At 50.4% G+C, this 20,900-nt stretch overlaps 1 protein-coding gene across 17 annotated transcripts in view; it reads right to left on the reverse strand.

The window, feature by feature from the left end:
* TNS1 (tensin 1) overlaps window positions 1–20,900 on the reverse strand; it is a 205,649-nt gene that overhangs the window by 62,840 nt on the left and 121,909 nt on the right. For all 17 annotated transcript variants that reach the window (XM_021923974.2, XM_031651501.1, XM_031651502.1 and 14 more), the window contains one exon: window positions 19,786–19,902. In XM_021923974.2, coding sequence (XP_021779666.2) covers window positions 19,786–19,902 — 117 coding nt within the window. The remainder of the gene's footprint in view (window positions 1–19,785; window positions 19,903–20,900) is intronic.

Genomic DNA, 20,900 nt, shown 5'->3' on the forward strand with positions numbered 1-20,900 from the left:
ATTTGAAAATGCTCCCCCGCTGTAAATAACAGAGAGCCAAGTTTGGCAAAAACCGCTCCTGGCTGTACTCAAATGCTTCCGGTACAGGGATCTTACTGTCTTCCTCCAAAAGCCCAGCTCATCTTTACAGGGCTGTAACAGTGGATTTTAGCTCAATATAGGAAAAAACACCCTGGAGCCCTCTTTTCCACTAACTGGCCTTACAGTGCCCGATGGAGTGGGTCAGAACAAGCCAACCGCCCCCTTGGGAGAGCCCTTCAGATACTGAATGAAACGCGCCTGTCCTGCTGAATCTCCCCTTTGACAGGCAGCCCCTCTCCCTGCAAGTCCCTGAGCCTGACATACTTTCTGGTTGCTTCTCTGCACTTGCTTCCAGTCGTTCTTTATCACTTTGAAGCAAGGGACCTACAAACAGCCCACGTGGGTGCTCTGACCTACAAGAGGCACAACAGGCCTGTCACCTCCCATTTTCTGGAAACCATGCTTTCGTTAATGCAGCCTAAGATTATGCCTGGCCCTTCTCATTCTCATTACTTCAGCATCTGCCGGGCTAAGAACATGGACTTGGAAGTCAGACATTGGTTTGAATACAGATACTACCAGTTACTAGCTTAAGGCAACCCTGAGCCAATTACTTGTCTGAGCTTCAGTTTCCTTATCTGTAAAATAGGTATACTAGTCATTGTATCTCAGCAAGTAGTGCAAAGACTGATATAACACATGAAAAGCTCTCAGCGCAGTGTACAGAACACAGAAGGTGCTCCAAAGGACAGACCACCAGCAGTGCAGCGTGGGCTTCCCCGTCTCCCTTCCCTAGCCCTGAGCCCCCTGAGCAGTACCTATGGGACCCTATCTCACCAGGTCATATGCATCACACCCAGTGCTTAAGCTTCAGGACATATAATTTGGCCTACCCTATCTCTGCTTGAAAATCATGGCCTGGAATGGCCAGCACAGAGAAGAGGCTTCGGAAATGGTGCAGACTCCAAGGATGTGATGCCATTCCATTAACAAATACTGAGCCTATCCCAACATTGATTACTGCCAATGGTGTGCCTGAAAATGCATTGCCACTTCCACCTGCAGAGATGAATTCATCATCAAGGACCACAAGGAGAGAAGGATGGGCATGGCCTCAGCTGCCTGCTTAAATACGAAAGGATTTCCCGGGGGCTTGGGCAGAGGACAGGGCACGGCAAATCCGGTTCGAAAAAGAATATGCTTCATCTTACCATGTTTCCTATTTGGGGAAAAAAAAAAAGACATTTTTTTTTTCTTAAAACAAACTACAGAAAATAGCAGGAGAAAAGTCTCTCCCAATAGGGGTGGGTTAAACTAAGCTTGAAAGATGATGGCATTATTCTGTCTTCAGAGGCAGCAGTATTCCCTGTACCCCCTGAGATGGCCCTGAGCAGGGCAGTTTCATAAAACACAAGTTCTAGAGGCAGAGGAATGGACCTGGATACCTTCTGGAAACTTCTCAGGTGCCAAGGATTCTTCAAGACCCCAGATTTGCCACGTGACACCACACTGTGGGCAGCCAGCCCAGGCAACATCCTAGAATCCCCTCATGGTCAAGCCAGAGGATGTCATGAGTTCATCAGGCCCAACCCACCCACCCGATTTCATCTGTCCAACTCAGGGAGGGGAAGAGTTTCCCACTGTCACAGATGGTCAGTGCTGGAGTGAGATTGCCACCAGGACTCCTGGCTCTCAGAGGGAGTCCTCCCCACTGCCAGATCTCAGTCAGATGCCATGAGATGGGTGCTCAGAGACTATGAATTCTCATTACAGAAGAACCACAAATGTCTGCAGGTCTAGCTGTGCAAAGAAAGTAGGATATTAGCGTGCAATTCTACAATGAAGACACACTTCCCAACTGTAGGTCAAGTAAATGCCCCTGTTCCCTCCAGACCATCCTTCCAGCCAGCAGACCTACAACTGGAGCCAGGCGGCCAGGGCCCCTCATCCACACTGAGGGGTCTCTCCAGAAAGGAAGGGGGCCCAGCCTTCCTGGCCACCCCCTCCCAAGGCTTAGCCCCTTCCTATCAAGTTCTTTCTTTTCATTCATAGGTATAAACCAACATTCCTGGTCTGGCTCTTTGTTCTTCCTCTTAAAGAACAGAATGACTGAGTGCTTTGGTTTCCAAGTAGACCCGTCCCAGAGCAGAAGGAGGAAACAGAACAGTGTCCCTAGTGAAGGACTACTGCACACCCTGCAGGTGGGAGAGGTGAGATCACAAAGATGAGAGGTTAGAGGAAAGAGAAGCACCTCCAGGTAGCCAGGGCCCCCCAGGCAATGTGTGACAATACTGCAGATATTTGGGGTTATCACACCTGGAGGAAATACTACTGGTGTCTAGTGGGTAGAGGCCAAAGATGCTGCTAAACATCCTACAATACACAGGACAGATTCCCACAACAAGCAATTATTGTGGTCCCAAGCAATTATATTGGTCCCAAATGCCAATAGTACCACAGGTGACAGGCCCTGAGCTAGACTGAGGGATGAAGGAGCTTGGGGTGTAATAGACTGATCTCTGAACTAAGACTCAGGAGTCTTGCGTTTCAACCCCATCTGGGCCACTACTTCGCTGCTTCAACTTGGGAAAGTGATTTCCTTTTCCTGGGATTCAGTTTCCAACGTGGTAAAATCAGTGGGACGAGATAGGCTTTGAACTCTAAAACTTCTGGTTCTATGGACAGCCATCAAGGAAGAGAAAGGCGTGGCTAGAGGGAGCAGTCAGGGCAGAAGAAGGAAGAGATCTCCCAAGATAGGCGTGGTGTCAAGGTCTCAAATGTCTGGGGATAGAGGGAGGAAGGGCCCGCTGCCTGGGGTGGGCACAGCAGCTGCATATGTGATAAAAACATGTCCTTAGACCTCCCCAGGACCTCCTTCCTGCCTCCCAGCCCAGTGGACAGGGAAGGCAGGGCCATAGGAGCAGGACAAGCTTCAGGCACCCCTGGCAGGGCTTCAGCCTTCCAGGGTCTTCACAATTCCCATCCCAGGAAGGCAGTGGGTAGGGCCAGGCCCAGGAGCACGTTCCCTGAGAACAGGACAGGAGACCGAGTGCCAGAGGATTACTCAGGAAGGGAATTGTCAACTCCCAGGCAGATGTTCGTGTTGGATGAGGGTCGGGATATATCCACTCACCGCCCTCCTGCTTCTCCCCACCCTTACTGCTCCCAGGACACAGACACCATGTCAGTGGCAGTCCTCACTTGCTGAGGATGGAGGAAGAATGGGGAGAGGGGATATGGGGCTTTGGGAGCAAGGGGGAAGGAGAGGGTAGAATGGAATAAGGCAGGCACGTTGTTGACTATGTGCCTGCACGTTAATGGAGGTTCCCTTGCTTGGTTCTACAACTGCCTTTCAAAGTGGATATTGTCATGCCAATCTTCCTGATAAAGAAACTAAGGCTCAGGGGTTGTGGCTTGCTCAGGATTACATTGCCAGTCTGACTCTGACAATCATGCTCTTTCTGCTTCCCAGAAAGGAAGGAGAAACAAGAAAGGAGATGGAGGAGGCAAAGGGTTAGATCTTAGAAGATCCAACAAGAAAAAAGGAGTGGAGAGTGACAATAAAGTCACAATGCTGGTTTATAACAAACTCCAGCAGCCAAGTGAGCACTGTCCCCATCAAACTGGTTCCCTGGGAATTTTATGCATGCATCCTCACAATGCTACCAGGGCTCAAAGCTCTTCTGGAAACAAGTAGAACACTGCCTCAGGGCTGGTTTATAATTCACACGAATGAAACCATCTCTGCCAGTGAGGTCAATCACTATTCCTGACCCCAAACAGGCCCATTCTTTCAGCATCCACATATAAGTTGGGTTACCAAACTGGCTGCACAGTTTTATAATTACAGCTCTCAACATTGATGGGTTGGGGTACACAGTGGGGCAGAGGTCCATGTGGTTCCACGCAGAGAGGTGGCTATGACTAGAGGGGTCCATGTGGTTCCATGTATGAGAGGTGGGTGTGAGCAGAGGAGTCCATGTGGCTTCATGCATGAGAGGTGGCTATGACTAGAGCGGTCCATGTGGTTCCATGCATGAGAGGTGGGTGTGAGCAGAGGGGTCCATGTGGTTCCATGTGTGAGAGGTGGCTATGAGTACAGGGGTCCATGTGGCTCCATGTACGAGTAGGTGCAGAGGAGGGTGGAAGATCTGGGTGGGTATCTGCTTCCTTCCTCAAATAAGTCCATCTAGGGCTAGGCTGAAAGTGACTCACTTATGCAGAGGCCACCAAACCATGGAGCACAGGCCTGCCTGGGAGACAGAAGCCAGGGCACCACCCTTGGGCCTTTCTACCTTTGCATCACATGAGGAGCACCCATCTGCTTCTCAAAGGTTCTTAAGCAATGTACAGACAGAGAGAGGAAAGCAGGGAAGAAGGAGAGATCTGAGAAGCTTTGAGCTTTCATATCAAAATCTGATCTCACTGCCCCTGGAGAAGGAGAACACACATCAAAGAACACTTTGCTGCTAACAATTTTTTTAAGCAATCAAAGGCATAAGTCCCAGATAAGCAGCCAGGGCATCGACTGCCTGTAAAGATGTAAAGACTGGGCAGTCTGAAGCTCCCCACACCCATCAACAGGACACAGGGAGATAAATGGCCCAGGGGTTGAACAACCGAGGTCCAGTGTCCTGGAACCAGGAGTGTCTGAGGCAGGACACCCAGGTCCCTGAGAGATAGTCTTGTGAGTGCAAATAATGCTTGAGCAAAGAAAGAGGGGCAGGAGAAAAGGGACTTTGGGGTGAGACTCCTGAGTCCCCTTTGCACAAGAATGAGCCAGGGCCTTGTCAGAACCCTCTAAAAGTTGCCTTGTTTTCCCATGTCCACGAGCCATGGTCACTCATCCCACCTAGACAGATGCGTGGGGTGGAAGGATTCTCCTCAACTTTCAGAAAATCTAGAATATCTAGTCCTGGCATCTGTTCCTGTTTCTCAGATCCCCCAAAGGCAAGAGAGTTCTCCTGAATGTCAGACCTCCATCCTTCCAGGAGCAGCTAAAACTCACCTCTCCAACTCTGCCCCTAGATCTCTAACTAGCCATGGTGTAATAAACAGACCTAGAGAAAACGCTGTCTGGCTGCAGCAGCAGCAGACTGGGAGCCAAGGGGCCAGAATTCTAAGGGGTGATTTTGGACAGGCCTCAGTTTACTCCACTGTGCAATGGCAGAGGGCAAGTATGGGTGATCCCTAAAGTCCTGTTTGGATCTTGATCCTCAAGGATACAACTCAGAGAAGATGCTCTACCAGGCACTGTTTGGATCCCAGAGCCTCTGAACTCGGCGGTCCTGTTTCTCCTCTCCTGCTTGGTCCTGCCCGGGTGGCTTCAGGCTCCAAACTTGTATGAGGCTATTTCTGAAGCAGCCACGGAGCCCCTGAGGCTAGGACAGAAAAGGGGACTTAGAGGAAGGCTGTAAATACACGCCAGGCTGCAGAGGTTCCCAGGGCCATGCAGGGCAATCAAAAGGCTGATTTATTTACATCAGTGAAATGCTGAAACTCAATCCCCGGAGCAAGCTGACCTGGCAGACAGCAGCAGGCAGCTCCTCACCCAGAGCAGAATTAGCTAGTCCACAGCCTCTCGGGCCTCTCTACTGGGGCTGGCAGAGGGAGGGGACAGGGAGAAGGCTGGGGCTGACCAGCTCAGCCACTGTGGCTCCAGATCCCTTGGGCTGGCCTCTCCCTTCCCCATCACTGGCCTGCACGTGTCTCCAGGACACAGGCACAGCACTGGGCAGAGCTGGACAGGCAGGCTTCCCACATTAACTCAGTTCCTATTCCCTAGGTTCTCAAACCCTGACTGCATAGGTCAGCAGGGTAGGGCTCCTCAGGACTCCTACCCTTGCAAGAAGTGATGAGAAATGTTATGCTGAGAAATGGTGGGTGTCAGAATCCAAGCTCTATCCCTACCTGGCCGTGTAAACATCAGTAAGTTACTTAACCTCTCTGTGCTTGTTTCTTCATCTGCGAAATAGGCACAAGAGAACTCAGGTCACAGGAGAGTCAGGAGGAGTACAAGAAATTATGGGTACCTAACAGTATCTCACATATGGGAGGGTGTATATTAAAGGAAGTGAGGGGGTAGATTCTCCTCCTCATCCCTAACCAAATCACTGGCTGGGAGCATCAATTAATACAATCCTTATGAAGGCCAGTCTGGCCCTGTCTATAAAAATTATTTCTTCATATATTCTTCTACCCAGCAATTCCACTTCCAGAAACGTGTCCTATAGATAGACTTACCCAAATGAAAATGGTGTATGTGCAGCACTACTCACTGCAGCATTCTTTTGGAAACAGCAAAAGATTGGAAACAACTTAAATGTTTCTATGATTTAAAGGCAGTTTTTAAAAACCTAGTTATTAAAACATAGCACACACATACAGTGGAATAGTATGCAGCTGAACAAAATGAGAAGACTCTTTACCTGCTATTATGGAAAGATCTTTACAATGTATCATTCAACAAAGAGGCTGAGGCCAAAGCCAAATCCTTACTATGGCTACAAGGCCCCAGGTGATCTACTCCCCGTTACCTTATTTCCCAACACAACCTCCATTCAGTCACGCTGTCCTCTTCCTGGCTTCCCAAACATCTCAGGCGGGCCCCTGCCTCAGGGCCTTTGCACCTGCTGTTACCTCTGCTTGGAATACTCTTCTCCAGATATTTGTCTGGCCAGCTCCTGCACTTCTTTCAAGTCTTGGCTCAAGTGTTTGCTCCTCAGAGGGCCTGGACTGACCAACTCCCCTTTTTAAAAATGTTAGCTAATTCAATGCCCACATTCCCAATCACCCTTACTCTGCTCCATTTTTCCCAGAGTATTTCTCAAGTTCTAACAGGCTCTGTCAGTTACTTATTATGGTTGTTTTTAAATGTGTTATTGTCTGCCTCCACTAGAATGGAACCACCACATGGCAGGGATCTTTGTTTCATTCATTGTTCCGTCCCCAGCATCTGGAACAGTAAGTGGCCAGCACAGAGTAAGCACTCAGTAAAGACCTGTTGGATGAAGAAGCGAATATGACTGAGAACAGCTTATGTACCAAAGAACATAGATGATGTGGGTTTTTTCCTTCTCTTCATCTTCTTCGATTGCATGGACTCAAGGTTAGGCCTATCTTCATGTCATTCCCACCCTCCTGCATGCTGATGTGTTTTCTCAAAGGGAGGAGGCCATAACCTGCAGTCTGATGGTCACTGATGACCAGTGCCAGGGAGGTAGGACCCCTGAGCAGAGGGAGTGGGTCACACCTGGGGATGGAGCCCGGTATTTAGATGATGTTGGGGAAAAGCTTCACAGACACCTAGTTCTGTATAATGGGAAGAACACTGGACTTGCAGCCAGAGGCCTCAGTTCAAAGTCCAGCTCAAGAACTGGGATGGTTGAAGGTGAACTCGGGGAAGCATTTTATAAAGTGCCACCCATGGTCAGGTGGCGGTATTAGCAAAAGTTAATGCTTAGTAATGACTTCCTGTATAATAGTTGCTGAGCTAGGCGTCCAAAGATTATTTCTGTTAATTCTCAACGCTGTAAGACAGGTACTAGCCTTCTCCCCACTTTACAGGTGAGAACACTGAGGCCCAGAAAGGCTCAATGACTTGCCCAAGGTCAACAAAAGGCAAGAGGCAGAGCTAGGGCTCAAGCCCAGACAGCCTGAGTCCCAAGACCATGCTTGCAATCACTACAGGACCTCCCAAGGATCTTCCCACCTAAAGACTATCACCTCCCAATGACGTAGGTTCCACCTCTTCCCAGCCCACTCTAAGACACTGTCCTTAATTTTAAAGGAGGCAGCCTATTACTGAAGCTATGTGAGCTCAGTGGCTTTGGTAGAATTTTAGAAGGTCTTGTGCCTGGGAGAGGGACATAGAGAAGAAAGAAGGAGATTTACAGGGGATGAATCATCCATGAGCAGCTGAGGAAGTAGAGGGAGGGTTATCAAAGGAAAAAGGACTGATCATTTGCCAGACCCCAGATCCCTTGAAACCTTTTCCCATAAACGGCCTCAGAACCATCCATCAGACAGAAAGCAGGGACTTGGAGAGTGGACCAAGAGGGAGGGGCTCTGCTGCAGGAAGATGGGGTGCCAGGTAGCAGGCAGGGGAGGCAGTGGGTAGATGCAGGCAGGCTCCAGGGAGGATGCCGCCTCTCCAAGGCTGATGGAGAGACTGGCCCCAAAGCCAGGCCAGGACAATGAGTGAAGAAGCTCAACTTTGCCAAAGCAAATCAACCTCTGAAAAGGCAGGGAGGAGCGCCCAAGGTCTGAATAGATCCAGCAAGGAATCATCTGGAATAATCTAGAAAGAGGACCTTCACCACAGAGGGCTAGATGCTGCTGTGAGCTGAATGGGGAGGCTGGAGGACTGGAGGCTGAAGGCAAGAAAGCCCACTGTGGGAGCCACACACCCACCAGAGCCAGGGGTGGCATCAACCCACCCCCACCTGCGTGGGACTCTGAGTGGCCTGGTGGAGTCTCCCCAGGCAGCCACATGGGGAGGAAGTGAGGAAAGGCAGCCCTCAGCCAGCCAAGTTCACCAGGGCAAGAAATGCAGGTTCTGTGGACACATCTACTGCAGGTTTGGTGTTCTTTATTTTGTAAAGGTTGCTTTAAAAAACTGAAAACGAAACAAAGGAGAAAAGAGGCCCCTGCACCCCTTCAATAGCAGACGGGGGAATGGAGCCCCAGGACTCTGATGAGAGCTTCCGGGACAGCTCAGCTCAGCTCAGCTCCTGGGAGCAGCAGGGGCCCCAGGGAACACCAGCCCCTCCCTTGGCCCCACACTGCAACTGTTCTCGCCTCCCTGGCCTCCTGCAAGGGTGTCCTGGCCCTCAGCTCACCTCCACCACCTCCAGCATCCTGCTAAGATCCCACCACCCCATCGCAGTGACCAGAGCAATTGTGTGAGGAAGCCAGTCAGATTTGATTGTTTCTCTTTCCTTTTACTTTCCAGACGTTGAGCAACGTTTTTATGCCACTTCTTAATCTGAAAAACAATTCTGCCTTCAATGCCATCTATCCTCCCAGGGGCCCTTCAAATGCAGACCCTCTGCAAAGCCAGCTCCTCTGATCACAATCATCCCCAGAAGACAGGGGACTTGCCCGAGCCCCTTACCCACAGGCTGTGGGTCAGAGTGGACACAGCACCGGGCTGACACCCCCACCCCGTCTCCAGACAACCCCAGGGCACAGCTTTCTGTATCCCCAGGACTCGCACAGTGGCCACCACCTAGCAAAGGATCAGTTAAGTATCTGGAGAAGAAAGGAAGGAAAGGAAGAAGAGAGGGAGGAAATGATGGGTGCAAAGCGGCTTTAGGTGGGTAAGAAAAAGTATTTGATAGAAGCTTAAATTTCTTTTATTGGATATAATTCGAGTCAGTATCTTGGGGTCCTGACAGGTCCGGATGACTTGCACTTGTCTACAGGTCTGGCAGGAGAGGAAACAGGGAGGGAGACTGAGGGGAAAGAGTTCACACTCCCCCGACCCCTGCCTCGATCTGGATATTTGAGCACAAGGGAGCAGACTGTGCCCAGAGCTCCGGCTAGCTCCGAGCGTGGCTCCGGCCTTCCAGCCTGCACCCGATGGCAGAGATTACAGAGCACCAAAGGCACATTCACTCGGGAGGGTATTGGTTTACTGTGTGTTCCATGGGCAGAGGCTGCTGCCCAAGCATGCCAGCTGCCTCGCAGAGCAGGGCCAGCTAAGGGTCCAAGGGCATTGAGACAAACCCAGCGCTGCTCGACAGGGAACAGTGCAAGCAGGTGGCTGGCAGATACCGGGTCAGTGGTGTCATATTTTTACCCGCAAGGTCAGGCTTGCCTTGTATTTGAATTCTCAAGACTCTGATTGTGCCAGTGAGTCAGGAGAGGACTCTCCTCTTGGAGGAGGCAAAAGAACCAAGAATCCTCCTCAAGGAGCTGTCTCATCCAGGCCTCTGTCTTGGCCTCTATGCAGACCAGCACACACTAACATCCACACCTCTTGTCCCTCAACATCTCTACCCAAGGGGGCCAAGAGGACAAGAGGACCAATCTCCCTGCCACAGCTGATTCACCCTCTCACAGTTGGGAAGTTCTACCAGGGGGCTAACCCAAACCTCTCCTGCTAGTATCTCAGCCCTTTGTCCTGTATGATGTGATAGATCAAGGACAGAAGCTTTCAGTAGCATCTTTGAATTCCTCCCTCCCCTGCTACTGCCCCTACCACCTTGAAGTCACAGGCCAGAAGGGGCTATCCCCTCTGGAGGCCAGGTGACCATTTCCCAACAAAAATCAGTTCAGGGCTGAATCCCAGGCTCTCAGCACCCACATATAGAAACTCACCCCTGAAGTCCTCTGCTCAGATACAAGGGGCACATGTATCACTCCCCAGGAACCTTGGACTATTTCCCTGAGTTATCTGGGACCACCTGCAATCCTGTACTCTCCTCTCTTGCTGGTTTCTCCCACGTCTTACTCAAAAGTTCAGACGGCAAGAATGTCAGACCCTGAGAAAATACATCAAGGGCAAACTGTGTGGTGCACTTGAGTTCCCTCCCGCAGCCCCACCCAGAGGGAGCGCTGGGACTCTGCTCCCCACTGCTGAAGTGTCTCACTCTTGAACCTGGAGGACACCTTCTCACCACTCTCCCATCTGGCCTGGGCCCCAGGAGATGAAGGGACACAGGGCTACATAGGCCCGGGACTGGCTGGAAGATAGAACTCATGGGCTTTTTTGCTGTTCTGCCATCCAGGGATCTGAAACTCGGCCTCCCTCTCTGTGTAATGGGGCAGCCTTTCCAGGCTAATCCAGGCACCTCTTCTAAAGCTGGAAAGAGATCAGGCCACACAGCCTAAAGCATTTTGGGCTACAGATGAAGATCATAAAATGACAGGTAGCAGTACAGATCCCTGACTGGTTGCAGACCCACCATGTTGGAATCCTGCCTTCACCATTTATCCAGAAGACTTCCTTGGACAAGGTCCTTAACATCGCTGTTACTTGCCTCAGTTTCCTCATCTATCAAATGGGAACACTATTTGTGACCAGATGTTAATGTGAAAGTACTTGGGTCTCAGTTGTAAAAGAGGCCTGAGGACAATGAATGATACATTTCAAAACTAAGGCAGGAGACAACCATGCAGGCCTTGCAGAAGAGATGACTAACATCAAGAAGTGAAAAGACCACTCACAGAATATATCTGCAAATATATACCTGATAAGGGACTTGTTGCCAGAATATAAAACGAATGCTTACAACTCAATAATGAAAAGACAAAACAAAAATTTAAAAAGTAAACAGAGGATGTGGATGGGCATTTTTCTAAAGAAGACCATAATGGCCAATTAACACATGAAAAGATGTTCAACATCATTAATTCTTAGGAAAATGCAAATCGAAACCACAATGCGATACCCTTTCACACCCACTAGGATGGCTAGAATCCCAAAGACAGAAAGTAAGTGTTGGTGAGGTTGAGGAGAAAGTCTCATACATTGCTGGTAGGAACGCCAAATGCTGTAGCCACTTTGGGAAACAGTCTGGCCGTTCCTCAAATGATGACACACGTGATCCAGCAATTCCGCTCCTGGCTATCTACCCAAGAGCAATGACAACCTAAGTCCACACAAAAACTTGCACATACAAGTTGACAGCAGCATTCTTCATGCAAGCCAAAAAGTTGAAACAATGCAAATGTTCATCAATTGATGGTGATGTATGGATAAACAAAATATGGTATGGTCTACAATAGAATATTATTCAGCAACAAAAATGAATAAAGTAGTGATACATATTACAATGTGAATGCACCTTGAAAGCACTGGGTCAAGTAAAAGAGACAAGACACAAAAGACCACATATTGTATCACTCCATTCACATAAAATGTCCAGAATAGACAAATCTACAGAGACACAAAGCAGATTAGGGTTGTGAGTTGGGGGCAGAAATGGGAGTGGCTGCTGCTGGTTATAAGGTTCCTTTGGGTGGGGGTGATAAAACTGTTCTAAAATGAGATTATGGTGATGGTTGTACAAGCCTAAATATACTAAAACCCATTGAATTGTATACTTTAAACAGGTGAAGTTGTGGTATTAAATTACATCTACACAGCTATTAAGTTTTTAAAGAGAGTGATGGCTGAAAACAGTTTTGTGGTTCCAAACTATACCACCATACACACCACGCACAAACATATGTATCAAAGGTGTAAAAAGATCAGGAAGTGGAAGATTGTAAGAGGAATTGTGGAGAGCATGGTGTTTGGCAGCAAGTCCCACCTTGCTATGGGCGTATCCCTCATCTCAGTGAGTCTGCTCAGAGGCTCAGCAGGCACCTGAGGGTGCATGGAGGATGTGAAAGACAGGGGCCTAACTGTGCTGTGGGAACAGGGGCGGGGGCACACTGGCCACCTCAACCCAGGTCTTTGCGGGGGCCAGGAGTGCTGATGGTTTACTTTCGACCAAGGTGAGAGAGAGCCAGCTCCTGGGCTACCTGAAATGTTGTCCATGAGGGCCACCTGCAGGAGTGAGAGATTTCAGCAGGATGAGGCTGGAGGGAGAGAGGGATGACTGGGCTGAGGAAGGGGGTCCTGAGCATCTGAACAGAACCACGTTCGCCACCCAAAGAGAACAGGGAATGAAAGACTTTTGGGCAGTTGGACGGGGTCTCCCAAATACCTACAGAAGTGCCTCAGGAGAGAAGCCAGAGGGCATTCAATGCCTCCAGAATCTTCCACTGGCAAAGAACCCAAGAGATATCATTTGTGTCTCTGTCTCCACACAGAGCATGCCTGTGTAACCTCACCAGGCAAGAAAGAATGTTCTGGAATGTTCCCCCTTTCTTCTCTTCCTAACCCTAAATACGTATGTCAGGAAAACAGAAAGAAAACTTACTGAGCCTCCCCACCACCACCACCACCCCCGCCCCCCAACCAACACACACAGAGCTAGCAGCCAGATAGGAGCTGCCAAGGGGGAGGAGCAAGTTCACCAGCACCAGGCATATTTATTTGTTACCAACTGAAGGACCTTGTATTACCTGAGAGTGGCTAGAAAAGGGATGGAACTTGCCCTAATGTCATCTGGGGGAAGGGGAAACAGGGTAGACTTAAAGGGCAGAAGTATACAAAACAAGTAGCATTTTAATCACATCCTTCAAGTTCCGCTTGTTCAGCCCAATAAGTACAAAACAACACCCACCTATAGGTGTTTGGGGAGGATTAACCAAGAGGACATACAGTCAGTGGTGCCCAGCACCCAGAAAGTACACAGTGCTCTTATCTCACGGTCATCGTCAGCATCAGCGTCCTCAACACTGTTAGGGTTTTGGAGCTGGAAGCCCTTTTTGAAATCCATTATCCTCAATTCGCTGATAATGAAACTGAGAACCAGAGAAGGGAAGTAATTTTTCCAAGGTCACATAGCAAGTTGATATCAGAGGCATGTCTCCTGACTCCCAAGAGTGGGGCTCCCAGCACAGAGCCAGCTATAGATGGTTCCCAGAGAGCAGAGGGACATGGTGAATGTGGGCTTTTTCTAAAGAGGAGAGGGCTAAAATCACATCTGTATCTTCTCTCCTCCAGCACTTCAATAATAATAAAAACAGACACAAATCACTGCCAGCATGGCATGCACCACTCTGCTTTTCACATTTTATGTATATTACCTCATTGTATATCAGACAATGCTATAGCGAAAGTACTGTTATTGAACCCATTTTACAATTAAGACATTTGGATCTCAGAAAGGCAAAGTTACTTGGCCAAGAAACACACCTATAAACAACAGAGCATAGAACCAGATCTTCTGATTCTGGGTCCCCTGGCCTTAATCCCTAGAATAGAGATTGGTCTGTTCAACCTAATTTCCAGCTTCTCATCTTCTATGCACAACTTCCTTGCTCCCTTTGAAGCTAGGCATGGGTGTGTGGCTTGTTTTGGCCAGTGAAACATGAGCAGAAGGAAAGCATGTGAGTTTTAGGCAGGAGCAGTGTGCAAGTCATGGTGTCCTCTTCCCACAGCCGCAGCAGCGAAGGAAGCACCTGCAAGATGAAGCCACCCTCAGCCTAGAGTATCTGTGATGAACAGAGACCTTGCTGACCCCCAGTGGACACATAGAATGAGCAAGAAATACGCTTTTGTTGGGTGAGGCCACTGAGAAGGTGGGACCATTTGTCACTGTGGCATAATTGAGCCTCTCCTGACTGATAAAACCACTAAGCCATGCTCCTTCCTGCTCTGAGCCCATGGGTTGGGCTCAGAAGGAAGCCTGGCAGGACCTTGTTAGGTCTTCACACGTCATGAAAAGACACAATGCTTGAGCTCAAAGAAATGGAAAGAAATACTATCTACTCCAACCCTCACATTTCATAAGAAGTAAAAAGGACCTATGGAAAAGGAGTTACCAGAGACATCCAGAACCCAAATCTTCTGCCTCCCAGGCCAATGTCTATGCATGCCTGTCTATCTCTCCATGTCTCTCATCTATTTCTTTCTCCTTCTTGGTCTCTGCCTGTTTGCTGTATCTCTTTCCCTCCCTCTATCCTCTTTCAAAAAAAAAAAAAAAGTATCACAGAGTCCTTGGATAAGCCCAGCTCATAAGAAGTCATCACAGAATAGGGATTCCTGGCTCCAGGCAGAGGCTCCTCCCCAACCCAGACAAAAGCACTTGGGGAGTGGACTGGCACCCTGCAGAACTGTAAGATCTCCTCTGAGGGCTGAGAAGCTTGGGCACAAAACCAAGGCCCCCTGTCACCAGCTCCCGGTTCTGGTGGGATTATCCATGGAAACAAAGGAAGTACTGATGGTTGCCAACCAGGAGAAACCCAGAAGTGGGGTGGACACCAGCCCCTCACCCTTGTCAGCCAGGCTGGGAGGCTTGTCATTCCCCTGCGTCACCATGTCCTTTGTCCCTGAGAAATCTACTTTCTGAGAGCACCCCTCACTTGCCCAACCCCTGTTCCTATCCTCTGTTGAGTCAAGAGAAACTCTAAACAACCAATGTCCAAGGAAGTCACGGAAAGGTGGGGATGGATGAGAAGGCAGGGAGGAACCCAGGCCTGGTCAGCCCGCAGGCTTCTCAGAGGCAGAGGGCAGCCCACATCCCTTGGTTCAAGGCTTGCTTCCGAGAAGGCTTGCCCTGGAACACTATGGAGGAATTTGGAGCCTGCTCTATACAGCAGAGGCAAAAACACAGCGCCACCCCTACCCATGGGGACCTGGAATCTGGGCACGGGGCATCAGATCTCAGGCCAAGTTGCTAATGGGGCTTCTGGAGGCTGCAAAACTGGTGTTAGCCAGAGTACTGAGCTGGCAGGCTCCAGACCTAACTGGAGAGGGGCAGAGGCTCCTGCAAGGAGGGGACCAGACCTCTCCCCATCACCCATCCTTGACCTCCCCTTCCTCCCCACTCAGGATCAAAGGCCTGGGGCATCCAAATACATGTGACCCAGAAAACTCCTTCTGAGGTGTGAAGACCTGCACTGTTGCCCCACTCAGATTCCTGTGTTGCAATCCTAACCCCCAGCAGCTCAGAATGCCACTGTATTTGGAGATACAGCCTTTAAAGAGGCAATTAAGGTGAAAAGAGATCATTAGTGTGAGCCCTACTCCAATATATCTGGTGTCTTTATAGGAAGAGATGAGGATAAGGATACAAGCCGAGGGAAGACGATGTGAAGATACAGGAAGAAGACAGCATCTTCAAGCCAGGGAGAGAGGTCTCAGGAGAAACCAACCCTGCTGAAACCTGGATCTCTCCGACCTGTAGCCTCCAGAACTACGTGAAAATTCATTTCTGTTGCACAAGCCCCCCAGGTCTGTGGTGCTTTGCTGTGCTGCCTGAGCAGACTAATAATACTTCAGGCATGAGAAGCATCAGAAGGCACTGCTCTGGAAATAAAGGGTACCCAAGACACCTCACTCCTGGCCACTGTCCCACAACAGACAACTTTGTCCAGTTGGAGGGTCCTTATTATTGAGCTTCCATTTGATTCTTCACCCTCATCACGCCCCGCTGCTCCTGGCCCAGGAGCAGGTGAGCCCAAAGTCTCCACCACAGCCTCAGCTTGCTACAGAGAGACACAGCTGGACCCGTCCCACCATGAAACGGGCTTCCCTGTGTGGTAGTGAGTCCCTGTCATCATTAGGGCTTGCGAAGTGAGACAATGATCCTGAAGGAGCCACCTGAATGGATTAGGGGTGTGGGTTCCGGGGTGCTGGTAAGCTGAGCTCCAAGGGAGGTAGAAAGGGATTTGGATTCCAATATCAACTCCACCTCTTGTCTCATGACTCTGGACAAGATTGCTAACCTCAGCCTACTTCCAGGGTCTTCCTCCAGGAAATGGGGTTGGCACAGGCTGAGCTGAGCTAATGCCAAGGAGGGTCCATACATGGGGGTTTCCTGCCCCATTGGCAAGCCCCCTCCCTTTTGGGTTTTATGACTAGCCTGGCCACCTGAGCCTGAGAAATCGGCCTTCAGAGAACAGAAATTCAACAGAATTCGGGAGAAGGCTCTAAGTGTCACAGTACTGCTAGCTGTAAACTTGAACTTGGAGTTGGTCTGGGGGACTGCAGGCAGTGAGGAAAGGGTTAAACGCAGAGCAGTTTCTGAGATGATGGTTAAGTTAGGGGCAGCAGGAGGGCCTCCTAGGGGACCAGGAGCTCTGAGCCCGGTGCTGGCCATGCCTCACTGCCAGGAGAGGGCAAGGTGGGGACACAGGTCACACTAGAGGATGCAGGCCAGAGATGACATCTGCTGCTGACTGCCTGGCTGGGTGCTCCCTGCCCCCGCCATCTGAGTCTCCTGGTGGGCTCCAGAGGGAATGATCTGGCCCCTACTATCACCCTCCCGCACTGGGCCTGAAATAGAAGAGGTAGGCAGGGGGCCACTTTCAGAAATGGCCCCAGGTCACCTTGGACACCCTTCCCTCTACCTATTTCAAGAGGCCAGCCACTCACCAGAAGCATTCCTGAGTGAGCGTCACACACTCTTCTCTGTGGGTGGGGCAGGGGCTCAGCTGTTGCCTGCACTGAAGTCTTGCTGAACACCTGCCTCAGGGCAAGCCCAACGGCCTCCGGGGTGCCACGCTCCAGCGCACCCCCCTCCCCTAACCCTCCCTCTTTCTCACAGTCAGGATTGGGTGAACTTCTCTGTCCGTGGGTGAGAGGTAGCAGCCAGAGAGGTACTAGGCTCAGTGGGACCCAGGTACTGCCACAAAACCAGATGCCCAGAGCTGGCCCCTAGGGACGTCAGCCAACCCAGGATAGCATGGTGGGCAGTGCGGTGGCTTGAAACCCAGATCTGCTCTTGACTGGTTTGGCAAGTGGGGCAGGTTACTTAACCCCTCTGTGCTTCAGTTTCCCCATTCAAACATAGTAAGAGTCACAGAATGGCTGGGAGCATCAAATGAAACGGCAACTACCAAGTTCTTGGTGCCATGGCTGCTGCATGATAAATCCAGGCCTTTTCCCTTAGCCATGTCTTGCAGGCACCTGACACGCTGGCCATAGTTGACACAAATGTGTCAGGGACCCCCGAGGACACACGGCCTGCAGCCCCTCCTCAGGTCATGCTGCCCACAAGGGGCTCAAAATGATTTGTTGACTGAATCCCCATTTCACAGCAGGGCAAACCGAGGCCCCAAGGGGCGGTATCTTGTCAAAGGATTTGAAGCCAGGTAGTTTGGTTGCAGAGGCTGCATTCTTAACCACATGCTAAACTGCCTCTCATGAAGGCTGCTACAGGCAGGTAGAGGGGACAGAGGGCTGGTGAGGGAAGGTCCTGGCTGCCTCTTCTGCCCCCTAGCCCTTCCTTTTTTCCCTTCTAATCCATTCCCTCAGACAGAGGGATGGAACCAGCGGGATCTTTTGGCCAGCTAAAGGTCAGCTCGTCCTGCAAGGACAGAGGGGCCCTGTCTGGAGGCTGAGAAGCTGGCCCTCTGCCGAGAGGGGGAGCCGCTCTCAGCTCTGCTGTCCCTGGGCTGCCTCCCACTCTGACCGTCTGCTCTTCTTCCTTCCCCCACAGCCAACTATATCCTAAGCCCCGTCTTTCCCACATCTCCTCCTCGCCCTTAATTATTTTACCTTTTATTTGCCTGGCACTTTATAGTTTACTAAATGTTTCTACATTTATCATCGCATTGACTGTGCACCAAGGAGAGATGGAGAGACAGTAAAAATTATTTCCAATTGCCAAGTGTTCTTGTTAAAAATGCAAACATCCCCAGCACAACGACCAATTAGGCTGGCAGCCACTGAGACCTCAGAACAAATTCGCTCCAGCCTCTGCTTTCTGCTTGGCCGCTCAGCGCCAGGGGATGGAGGAGTGCTTTTCGGGAGCAGCCTGGGGGGTCGGAGGGGCCTGGTGGGGTGTCTTGGCCAATCCAAGGGTGCTGGGCCCCTGGGGCAGGAAAAGCACCCCAGGAAGGGGTTGGGAACTGAGGCAGGTGTGAGGACAGGCCATCCACTTTTCGACGTTGCACAGAAAAAATGTGCTGTCAGCAAGTCCCCAAATTCTAGCCCAACCACCCTCCCTCATCCCACCTCTCTCTGAAACTTTGTGCACATTCTTGTGCCCCCAAGGTCAGAGGAGAAATCTGTATTCAAGAAAAGGCCCAAAGATTTTCAGAGAGGAGTCATCAAATCCAAAACCTTGGGGAGGGAGACGGAAGACAGCGCTGTGTAGAGGAAAGAGGGCAGGGGGAGGCCCCCAGGCCTGCCTGTCTCTAACTCAACTCTGCCATGGGCCCCAGGGGCCCCAGGATGGCACAGCCCTACCCAGGACTGGCTTCAGCTGGGAGGAGAAGCCGGACGCTGGGTGCTGGCATCCTTGAAAGGGCCATCCTGAGTCATGGGGGCAAATCAGGAGGTTCTGCCTCTGGGAGAGGTCTCAGTCACCCCACCTGAACACAGATCGGGAATGGGCTGGACCATCCCAAAGGTCCTCCCAGCTCCAACATTCTGCGGTCCTACGACCACCTCAAGAAAAGAAGCTCGTGGCCAAACCCCAGACAGGGCATCTCAAGAGTTCCTGGGCTCCGGGCATGCTCACTTTCAGAGCCCGCCCCATGTCTCCTTACACATATGCAGATAAACCACATACATAAATAGAACTCTCAAGAGATGACCTGAGTTGCAGTGGACGATTTGACATAATGTTGGGTTTGTAGCTAAATTAAACATGTATTAATTCCAATGCTGTTGCTTCTTTTCAAATTTCAGAGTGTATCAGTTTGTTCCCAGCTCTCAAACGTTTTTGTTGGCTGTTGATGAAAGCTTGCAGGCCCTAGATCCTGTGTCTCTGTTCCTAGTACCCTGACCCCAGAGAACTCAGGCAGCGAGCCTGAAGAAACCCAGCAGTGGGTTTAATACACACGTGACAAATGCTGTTTCTGCAGCACAACGGGGGGTATCTCAAGCTCCACTCAAGGCCGCGTCCTCCAAGGAGTCTTCCCAGATCACTCCAGCTCTCAAAATCCCTCCCTGCCAATCCCAGAGAACTCACTGTCCATGGAACTTACTTGGCTGCAGCAATACACTTCCACAATAACCCTCTTGTGGCCATTTTGCTGCCTTCCTTGGCTCTGTCCTCATTTTTATTTAATATATTCATATATGTGCCTTATCTTCCCCCAGTGGACTGTGAACTCTCAGAGGCACCTCAGACTTCCCCTCTGCCTCCTCTCGAACCCAGATCTCTTGACAGCAGGCCAAGAGAAGCAAGGTCATGTGAGCAGAGGCTGTGCAGTTTGGATAGGGGCTGGGAGCCACTGGGTCCCACCTACCCTCCATGCCGTCATCTCGATGTCCACTGAAGTTGTCGTAGGAGTCCCAGCGGATGAGGGGGTCGGAGGTGTTATAGTCCACAGACACGCTCGGCCCATTCTCCAGGTGCTCCATGCCTAAGTGGGATGGGAAAGGCAGGGGCAGTCAGGGAGGCAGTGCAGAGAGGGAAAAGGATCAGCAGCTGGAAAAACAGAGAAAGCCCACAAGCTCCCCAAGAGATGCTCCCTGAGGGACTTCTCGTTTTCTTGAGCATGGCGGGCGGGACCAGTGGTTTAAGCTGGACTGAGAACTGGGAGTCCAGTTTCTTACATTCTTGAAAAGGCTCATGCTGGGTCATAGGGGTAAACCAGGACAGGCACTGAAGAATGAAGACCCCCTGGAAGAAAGCAGGGAGGACCCCTGGCTGGGTGTCTGCCTCTTTGTCTTCTGTGTCCCTGGGGCTTCTGAGGCAGTGCCAAGAGACCAGGAAGTCTGCCCCTGGAGTCAGACCCTGGGGGTGGGGGGTAGGCTGGTTATGAGCTGCATGGGGTCAGGGACAGCAGGGAAATCACAGCCCTGACATTGAAAGGACATAAAGCCTCCAAAGGTCATCCCGGGCATGACCCTGCCCCCTCTTAAAATGCTCTCCACTCCAGACAGAAACCTAGGGAGCACGGCAGAATCTCCTAGCCACCCACAGAAAACCCAGCTTAGCATTAGGACAAATACCTAATGCATGCAGAGCGTAAAAGTAGATGATCGGTTGACAGGTGCAGCAAACCACCATGGCACATAGATGCCTAGGTAACAAACCTGCACATTCAGCACATGTATCCCAGAACTTAAGGTAAAATAAAAATAAATAAATAAATAAATGTTTAAAAACCCAGCTCAAAGACAGCATAGCTGCTAGTCAAGTCTGTTAGGGCGAGTTACCTTCCTGGCTTGGCAGTCCTTTCTTTAGTCTATCCAGAGTCCCTCTGCCCATAACCTAACTTCATCTCCTTTCATTCCATTCTCAAATAAGATGGTGAACAACTGGTCTCCACTTATAACCAGTCTAGAGGCTTCAAGGTTATTATTAAACTGGCCTTCAGGTTGAATCACCTCAGTTCTCATAAATACGCATCGTCTA

Source organism: Papio anubis, chromosome 10, assembly GCF_008728515.1.
Source record: "Papio anubis isolate 15944 chromosome 10, Panubis1.0, whole genome shotgun sequence".
Lineage (NCBI taxonomy): Eukaryota > Metazoa > Chordata > Mammalia > Primates > Cercopithecidae > Papio > Papio anubis.